At 50.9% G+C, this 9211-nt stretch overlaps 1 protein-coding gene across 1 annotated transcript; it reads right to left on the bottom strand.

The window, feature by feature from the left end:
- Positions 1-3911: 3911 nt before the first annotated feature.
- Positions 3912-8659, bottom strand: LOC110554750 (chymotrypsinogen B). Its single transcript, XM_021647579.2, has 7 exons — positions 8592-8659; positions 6257-6360; positions 6091-6170; positions 5906-5984; positions 5563-5743; positions 4517-4650; positions 3912-4128 (listed from the first exon to the last, which is right to left on the bottom strand). Exons 1-7 carry the CDS (start codon positions 8641-8643, stop codon positions 3967-3969), a joined length of 792 nt encoding a protein of 263 aa, XP_021503254.1. The 5' UTR covers positions 8644-8659; the 3' UTR covers positions 3912-3966.
- Positions 8660-9211: the final 552 nt, after the last annotated feature.

Below are 9211 nucleotides of genomic sequence, written 5' to 3'. Positions count from 1 at the left end.
TGGGAACCGGAGCGTTGGCGAAAAACAGGGTTACAAAGATTACGGGTGTGAATCGCCGCCCCCCAGCTTCCTAAGTCATTCTTAACCTTCCTTTCTCCAGTTTCCATTCTTCCATACCTTGGTGCTTCAGGCTAGGTCCCCCAACGCTTTGCTTCTTCTTAAGCCGTTCAACCTAAGCCCATCCACTGTGTTCTTAGCTTTCGTTTTTGTAGTTTGCCACTTCAGGGTCTCTGAGTGTTTTCGTGGCCCACCTGTAATTCCAGGCTAGGGAGGCAGACAGGGGATCCCTAGAGCAAGCTGTGCCAGGCTGGTCTCCACGAAAGCTCTGACGGTCCTGAAATCCAGACCCGGCCTCTATGAACAAGGTGGAAAAAGAGCTATCCCACCACCAACCCTGAGCCTCCGCACAGGCATGCACACACATAGAAACCCACAGGGGAAATATGCTAGCCCTCCATTATCTAAATACCCTGTAGACATTTCTTTTACTCAACCCCTGACCCACCTCTTCAGCCCCTCCTTTCCTTTCCTGAGACAAACCTCACGTGGCCCAGGCTGCTCTCCAGCTCCCCGTGTGACCGAGGCCGTCCTGATCCTCCTGCCTCTACCTCCCCAGGGCTGTGAGAGCCACTGCACCTGCCTCTGAGTGTGATGTAATCTGTGGCGCTCTTTCTTTATGAGGCCCCTTTATCACGTCAGGGACGTTTTCTTCTAGTCTCCCTTTCTCTGCCTTTGATAACGAAATGAAGTTGGCTTTGGTCCAAGGCCCTTTCTGCGTCAACTGAGACGATCGTGTGGTTCCTCTTCCTTCATTCTATTGACATGGTACATTACCCTGATTGATTTTCTCATGTCAAATCACCCTTTGCACACTTGGGACAAATCCCACTTGGTCATGGCACATGATCTTTTTAATACGCTATTGGATTCGCTCAGGTAGTGTTTTATGGAAGATTTAGTTTTGTCTATATTTACGAGGAACATTTGGTCTGTAATCGCCCTTTCTTGGGATGTGATATTGCTTTCCTGATTCATTTGCAAATTCCCAGTTTCTGGTATGGTGAGGATTACACCTCACATCCTACCAACTGAGTCTCTAGACTCTGTGGAGTGCGTGCTCGTGGGCCTATGTGTGTGTGTGTGTGTGTGTGTGTGTGTGTGTGTGTGTGCGCGTGTGTGAGCATGCGCATGCTCCTTTCCAAGCATGGAGGACAGAGGAAGCGTTCTGATGTTATCCTCTGTTACTTTCCACCTTATTTTGTTTGAGACAGAACTGCAGTTTGCTGTTTCAGATAGGCTGGCTGGCCAGCAAGCTCCTGGGAGCCCCCTGCACCCTAAAGCTGGGGTTCCAGGCACGTGCAGCCGTACCTGACTTTTAACTGGGCCCCAAGAGTTTAACAACTGTCCTCTTGCTTCCACAAGAAGCCTTCTTCCCACCGGGCAATCTTGCCCTCTTCCTCCCGTGGGCTTTTCAATGTGCACACCTCAGGAATGTACACTTGGATGAGCTTTTAACCCGAGCATACATTCATGCTACTACCAGAATCCCAGGACTGTGCAGTCACTGGAGTGACTTTCACGCCACAGCTTCCTTCCTTCGGCCTGGGTGGTGGAGCTCCTCCTCCCGCCTCCGTTAGTGTCTACCCTCATTTCCCTGGGCTCCCTCCCCCTTCCATAAATAAATAATCTTACTATTTCTTTTTCATTTAAGGCCATCCTCAGGTATATAGAAAGTCTGAAGCCAACTTGGGATACATACAAGGCTCTGTCTCAAAAACAAACAACACGGGGCTGGAGAGCTGGCTCAGTGGTTAAGAGCATTGTCTGTGCTTCCAAAGGACCTAGGTTAATTCCTAGCACCCACATGGCAGCTCACAGCTATCTGTAATGCCAATTTCAAGGGATCTGACACTGTCACACTAATGCACATAGAAAAAACAAAAACAACAAAAAAAGACTTTCTTACAAAATAGCATTTACAAGTTCCAAACACAAGGATGAAATGCCCCCAGTGGCCATCATTTAACCCGTTATAATTAATATGCATAAGTAGGTCATCATTTAACCCCTTTTAATTAATATGCATACGTAGAGTCCCCGAGGCAGCAGAGAACAGGCAGACTTAGTATTTGGGAAGAGGATGGTTCAGAAAACTTCTGAAATGAGTTTTAAAAAGCAAACAATGTTTTGGATGCTCTAATTTTTGTTGAAATTTATTATTATTATTATTATTATTATTATTACTATTATTATTATTTAATGTTTTTCGAGACAGGCTTTCTTTGTGTAGCCTTTGTTGGCCTGGTCTACAAACTAGAACTGAAGAGTTTCAGGTCAGCCAAGGCTACATATTAAGACCCTATCTCAAATTTATGTATGTATTTCAGTGAATTTCAAGAAGGATGAATCACAGAGGAAAATAATGGGCAGGGGACGTGGCTCAGTGACAGAGTACTGGCCTGATATTCACAAGGTGCTGGGGTGCAGTAAATGAACAGAACCAAACCTCAACCGGCTCAAGCCAAGCAGAGTCTTGGAAGCATCCAAAGAAAAACGCAAAAACCCTCTTAAATGCACCAAGGAGGCCTGATGTGATGGCGCACACCTTTGATTCTGCAGACAGCAGAGGCAGAAGCAGAGGCAGAGGCAGAGGCAGAGGCAGAGGCAGAGGCAGTTGCATTTCTTTTCGTTTGAGGCCAGGCTGATCTCCACAGTGAGTTCCCAGCCCTCTGAAATGACACAGTGAGAGAGACCATGTCTTAAAAAAACAAAACAACAAAACAAGTAACAGTGAGGGCTGAGTATATAGCTCAGTCATAGAGCGCTTACCTGGCAGGCAGGCCTTAGGTTCCATTCCCAGTACAGATGGATAGAAAGATAGAAAGAAAGGCGTTGGGCAAAGGCCAGAGGTAGGCACATTTAACTGTGGGGCAGTTTAACCAGGTCCTTTCCTGAGCTAGCCTTGGGCTGCCTCTACTGTCTTTGCTCTGGGACAACCTCTCAAGAAATAAGAGAAAACAGAGGGCAGGGGAAAACGTTCATGCAAACTATGGCAAAACATCCTTCAAAACTATGAGTGAGGTGGCCAGGCATGGTGGCACAAGCCTTCAGTCCCAGCATTTGGGAGGCAGAGATAGGAGGATCTCTGTGAGTTTGAGGTCAGCCTGATCGACAGAGAACCCTTGTCTAAAAAAACAAACAAAAGAAAAGAAATAATTCTGCAAAGAAAACAAACAAACAGAAAAACTGAACAAATAAAAAACAATAACAACAAAAAATTATGTGACTATTGAAAATGAGAGGCTGTGTGCTGACTCACACCTTTAACTCCCCCAACCCCCAACATTTGGGAGGTGGAGCCAGGAGGACTGCAAGTTCAAAGACAGCCTGGACTATGAAATGACTCCCTATTTTGCTTTGTTTGATGCCAGATGGGAGGCTGGCATCACACAGCAGCCTCTAAACTCCCCGGGGGCGGAAAATACTGTGGACCAGGAGAGGCGGGAGCATGGACGCCGACAGGATGGTGGAGTTCACGCGCCGGGCTGCGATGAGGAGCTCGCAGTCCGGAACAAAGGCAGGGGTGGGGTCTGAAGCAGGAAGGGCGCTTTTAGAATGTGGGGAGAAAGAGCCAGAAGGCAGAGGAGGATGTCTCCAGCATGAGGTTTGCCGTCAGGCCTTTGTGGATGGCAGACTGCCCCAGGACCACTGCCTTCCAGAGAATACTGTGGGTCTAGCTGGTTCCAGCAGCCTGAGTTCCGACCCAGGGAGGAAGGAGGTAGAAAGAAGGGCCGTCATGGTATATGTAGCCTAGAAAGGGACCAGTAATATGACCCCCTTGGTGGATGACGGGGTAATTCCAGTCTCAGGCCGTACCCCCTGGCCCACAAAGACGCACAGGGAGTCAGTGCTCTAATTCGATGGTTTTATTGTAGATGCTTGGATGGGGAGACAAAAACCATGGGCTCAGTTGGCTTCCAAGATCTGCTGCACCCAGGGCATGAGGGCTGTGACCCGGGCATACACAGCGGGAGTGGAAGTAGAGCAGACACCGCTACCCCAGGACACAATGCCCGCCAGCGTCCAGGCGCCATCCTTCTGGCACACAAGGGGGCCACCAGAGTCACCCTGCAGAGAGAGGAAAACGACTTGTCTTCCAATCTGACCTGGTGGGGTGCAAGGGAAAGGGTAGGGAAGTTCCTCGGGGTTCACTGACAGCCCCAGCTGCCCAGCTGTGCCCGTGTCCTCCTGGGCACGGCTAGCGTCCCTCTGTGAGTAGGAGACACATACAATTCACAGGGCTGGTGGCGAGAGTGCGTATTCTTTGGGTACTGTGGCACCAGACTGGGCAGAGCTGCCTCTCAGGGGTGCCTACCTTTTTCCGGGCACTGGGAAGGAATGAGGTTCAGTAGGGAAAGGCAGAGGGAGGTGGGAACAGACTACCGGGGGCCTGGGCTCCCCACTAGCCTGACCAAAGCTAGGTAGGTCTGTGAGTGGGTGGGGCGGGAGGCGGTACCATGCAGGAGGAGACACCACTGGCGCCTGCGCAGATCATGACATCGGTGATCTTGGAGCCCCAGAATTGCTTGCACTCAGCGGCAGACACGATGGGCAGGGCAGCCTGCTGCAGCTTGTCGGGAGTCTTGGCGGCTACAGGGACAGAGGGGTGGAGTCAGGGTCCCTAGGCCCACCAGCCTGCTCGGTACCACCACGGGTCCTTCCAGGCATCTGTTTGGGGCGCTGCTGTTAGGTTCCACACAGGCGGGGCCCAGGCCTCAAGCGGGGCTGTAGCATTGGTCCTGTGTGGTCTTGGGTAGGGACTGTGCAAGGTTTCAAGAGAGCACAGACCCCACCCTGCTGGAGTCTTAGAGACCCACGACCGGGCTTACAATCGGGTCTAGGGTCAGAGAGGAGAACACCTCCTGCTGAGCTGAGGGCTTCCTTCAGGCCCCATCTTATCAGCACCCCTTTGTGTTGGGTGAGTTTTAAAACATTAAGTCTTAACTGACACATGATAGCTGTTTGTTTTATAGATTACTAGTTAATAATTTTTCTTTTTCAGTGTCACATTATATAACTCTGGCTGGCCTGGAACTCACATGATGTGCCCGCCTCAGCCTCCCAAGGGCTGGGATTAAAGTGTGCCACTGTGCCCAGCCTTAATTAAGAAAATTCTAATTAAGAAATGGGGGAAATGGGCCGGAGAGACGGCTCAGCAGTTAAGAGCATTAGCTGGCCTTCCAGAAGAACCAGGTGCAATTCCCAGCTCCCAACATGGCAGCTCCCAACTGTCTGTAGCTCCAGTTCCAGGGGCTCTGACACTCGCAGACAGACAGACATGCAGGCAAAATACCAATGGACATGAAATAAAACTGAATTAATTATTTAAAAAAAGAAATGAAAAGATGTATTCATGTTGAAATTTAGACCAAAAAAAAAAAAAAAAAAAAAGGAAGGAAGAAAAAGCACCATGGTGGTCACAGCTGGAGAAGCCTGCCCCTCTGGGCAGCGGGACCCGAAGCCAGCTCCTGCTGTGGCCAGGCCACACAGCACACCACTCACCATTGTACTTGGTCTTGCCCCAGCCAGTGGTGGCACACAGGGTCCCAGCAGGGAAGTCATCGTCAGCGCTGGGCAGGCACACGGCAGACACAGTCTCAGAGAACTGGGCAGGGGTGGCCAGCTTCAGCAGGGTGATGTCATTACGCACGGTGAACATATTGAATTTGGGGTTCTTGAAAACCTGTGGGGACCAGACGTTCAGCTGAGATCTGGGAGGAGCTGGGCTCTGCTGAGGTCCGGGAGACCAGTTCCTTTCCTGTTGGCCCCAGCTCCTTCCAGCAGCTGCCTGGGCTTGCTCCTGGCCTGTGGGCTGAGCCCCTCACCCACCCAGCAGCCCCTGTACCTTTGCGATCTTCAGGACCTGGATGTCTTCTTCGTCGGAGCCCTGGTCGAACTCTCCAGCCACCACCACATCAGACGTCCTAGCCATGGAGACATCCAACGATGAGGCTGAAGAATGGGTCTGACCCGCTCCCCAGCCCCAAATAAAGCTGGAAGCAGAACCCCAAGGTAAAGCCAGGGACTCACTTGACCCCACAGTGGGCAGCAGTGACTACCCAGTCTTCACTGATGAGAGAGCCACCACAGAAATGAAAACCAGTTTTGTCCTGGATGGGTGGAAAGCGAGGTCAGTGGCTTCCATCCCAGCAGCACCCCAGAGAGTGCATTCATGCTCCCAGAATGCCCCTCTCACCTGCAGAGACACCTGCCAGGGCCAGGAGCCAGGAACAGCGTCCTCTCCATTGACGATCCTGGACAGACCGGTCAGCACGGGTTGGATTGCGGGCACCCCGCAGCCTGGGGAGATAGGGGTGCTGTGGTAGAACTCCTTGGCCAACTCAGGACCCCACAGAGGTCAGGCCACCTCTCCTGGAAACAGCTGGCTCCCGTCAGCCTCGTGGCTCAGGGGTCCCTCAGGCACAGCCTGCTAGCTCCAGTTATCCTCCCAGGAACAGGAACGGAGAGGCATGGCCGCCCCCACCCAGGCACGCCGCAGGGGAAGGAACAGAAAACAGGCTAGACAATCAGGCCGAACTTCCTTGCCGGCCATTTCCATGGTACCTACATATTTCAGTAACTTCACCACGTGCAACTTGGTTCCTTATTTCTTTAATTGTGTTTATGTGTTTTTTTTTTTTTTTTTTTTTTTTTGAAACACAGTTTCCCTGTGTAACCTGGCTGTTCTGGAGTTCACTCTAAAGACCAGGCTGGTCTCTTGCTGGGATTAAAGGGGCACACTACCACCGCCCGGCCCAATTACTTTTGTTTATGTTTGTTTTTCAAGACAGGATTTCTCTATGTATAGCGCTGGCTGTCCTGGAACACACTCTGTAGACCAGGCTGGCCTCAAACTCACAGAGATCCACCTGCCTCTGCCTCTCAAGTGCTGGGACTAAGGGTGTGTGCCACCATCACCCTGCTTGGTCCCTTAATTTAAAATTAGACTTTGTGCCAGGCATGTTGTTACACCTCTTTAACCTCAACACCGAGGAGACTGGAGACTGGCAGGAGACAGGCAGGCAGCTCTCTGACTTTAAGGCCAGTTTGATTTACACAGAGAGTTCCTGGCCAGCCAGGGCTGCATAGTGAGACCCTGTCTCAATTTTAAAAAATGAGGAAGGAAAGGGGGACATGATTCTACACCATGAAGAATCACCTCACAGAAGAGGGAGACAAGCAGGGAGCAGTCAGACATCGTGGGCATGCCAAGATCTGCGCAGAGGCTCCGCAGTTTGGCTGTGCATTAGAGCAGTGTGGCCCTGTGACCACTTCTCTTCTGAAGTCCTCTGACCTGCTCAAGGGCCAGCACCAGTCCCTCTTATGCCCAGAGACCCAGAAATGGGCAAGACCCCTCAGTGATGACTGAGGTACCCCCCACAAAGTCACAAAACCTATTTTTAGACTAGCCAATAAATGAGGAATAAGGGTGACGTATTCTCACAGCAGAGTATATTTAAGTGAATGAGCTGGGTCTCCATGGCAACATGGGCCAATCTACAACATTCTGAGTGGGAAAAGAGCATGTTGTAAGACTGACACAGTCAAATACTATTTGTGTGGTTTTAAGGGTCTTTGCTTATGGGTTTATAAGTATGTAGCGTATTTTTATAAGCCTGAAGAGAAATGACTCAGAACAGGACGGGGGAGGGAGCAAAGGGAAGCTAGGCTGAATCTGGGTTAAAATCTCGTTTTTAAAGAAGTATCTGAGGCTGGGTTAGTGGCAAATTCTTGCAGTCACAGCTGCTCTGGGGGCTGAGGCAGGAGAATTGCTTGAGCCCAGGAGCTGCCAGGCTGAGCAAGAAGGTGAGGCGGTGTTTCAGAACAAAATAAGCAACAGCAATAAAAAATTAAAAAAGAATAAAAAATGGGAGGGGTAGAGATTCTTCTGAAATTGAGTTTGGTAGCACAGGCCTGTCGTCCTAGCACTTGGGAGATGAAGGCAGGAGAAGCAGGATGGGCTTCAAAAGACATTGTCTCTGCAAGAAGCATTTATTCCCCAAGTGCTAGGACTGCAGACACACACCTCTTTGCTTCTACTAGCTATTTTGTCTTTAGTAGCTATTTTCTTCTTTTTAGAAATGAAAAGCAGAATGTTAAGGCGGAAATGCTGGTATAAGCACTTGGGAGCCTGAAGCGAAAGGACCACTCTAAGTTTGAACCTGCCTAGGCTAACCAGGGCTACAGAGTGAGACCCTGTCTCAAACAACAAAACAAAGCAAAGCAAACAACAGAAAGAAAACTGAATGCTTAGCACCTGCCAGCTGGCTTCTGTTGTCTGATAGCCCCTCTACCTCAGCCACATCTGGATCTACAGACCACAGCTGGACCCAGGCTTGTCTTTTTTGCTCCTGAAGAGAGGCATAAGACCCCAGAAAGTCCTAGGACTCCCGTCCTCCCTGAGGCTTCAGGGTACTAGTCACTGGATGAGGTTCAAACCGGAAGGATGGGGTTTCAGCTCTCAGAACAAACCCCCTCTGTTCTCCCCCCTCTGATGGGGCCTAGCCAGCCACCTGAGCCCCAGCACTTACCAAAGGTGGCCCCTACGAGGGCAAGGCAGGACAAGAGCCACAGGAATGCCATGGTGCTGGTCAGGGAAGTGAGGTTTGCCTACTCTGAGGCTCTTTTTATGTCCCCTAGGGTACTCAAGCCCTACCCAATCCCTTCGACCCTATCCAACCAGAAAGGCCCAAGAGCCACCCTCCCTGTTATCCAGAGACCTTGGACGGAAGTGGGGGCCAAGTCCCTTATCGCAGTGTTGCTTGGCTCTTAGCCTGTAATGCCCAACCCATGGGAAGAGGACAGCTGCCCTGATAGAACAGTGTCCGTGAATGTTGGTACCGCCCAGCGTGCCCAAGACCCCCGCTGAGCAGGAGCACATCCTGCAGAGCCCTGCTGGCGCACTCTTTCTGGCAGGTGGACATGAGACTCAGTGCCCGTCCTGAGGACACAGGAAGGCTTCCCAGCTCCTAACCGAAGGCCGTCCCAGGACGGACTCAAAGAAGCTGGTCTCTGGGAGGCCTCCAAGCGGGTGGATGGCCCATGACCACAGATGTGTTTCACTCACTTAACACGAAGGATTACAGTCAGGATTGTCCAAGGATCAGTCCCATCAAACAGCCTGAGTGCAGAGGGGAGGAGAAAGGATGGT

Source organism: Meriones unguiculatus, chromosome 10, assembly GCF_030254825.1.
Source record: "Meriones unguiculatus strain TT.TT164.6M chromosome 10, Bangor_MerUng_6.1, whole genome shotgun sequence".
Lineage (NCBI taxonomy): Eukaryota > Metazoa > Chordata > Mammalia > Rodentia > Muridae > Meriones > Meriones unguiculatus.
Note: the sequence above shows the minus strand (reverse complement) of the source record. Positions and strands in the feature narration are given on the sequence as shown.

What these genes read in the sequence shown, in the direction of transcription:
- LOC110554750 (XM_021647579.2), bottom strand. Translation starts at nt 8,643, where the DNA reads ATGGCATTCCTGTGGCTCTTGTCCTGCCTTGCCCTCGTAGGGGCCACC. An exon ending in CCTGGCAGGTGTCTCTGCAG is followed by an intron (nt 6,171 to 6,256) that starts GTGAGAGGGGCA and finishes CCACCCATCCAG; the next exon opens with GACAAAACTGGTTTTCATTT. An exon ending in GTGGTGTCTCCTCCTGCATG is followed by an intron (nt 4,129 to 4,516) that starts GTACCGCCTCCC and finishes CTCTCTCTGCAG; the next exon opens with GGTGACTCTGGTGGCCCCCT.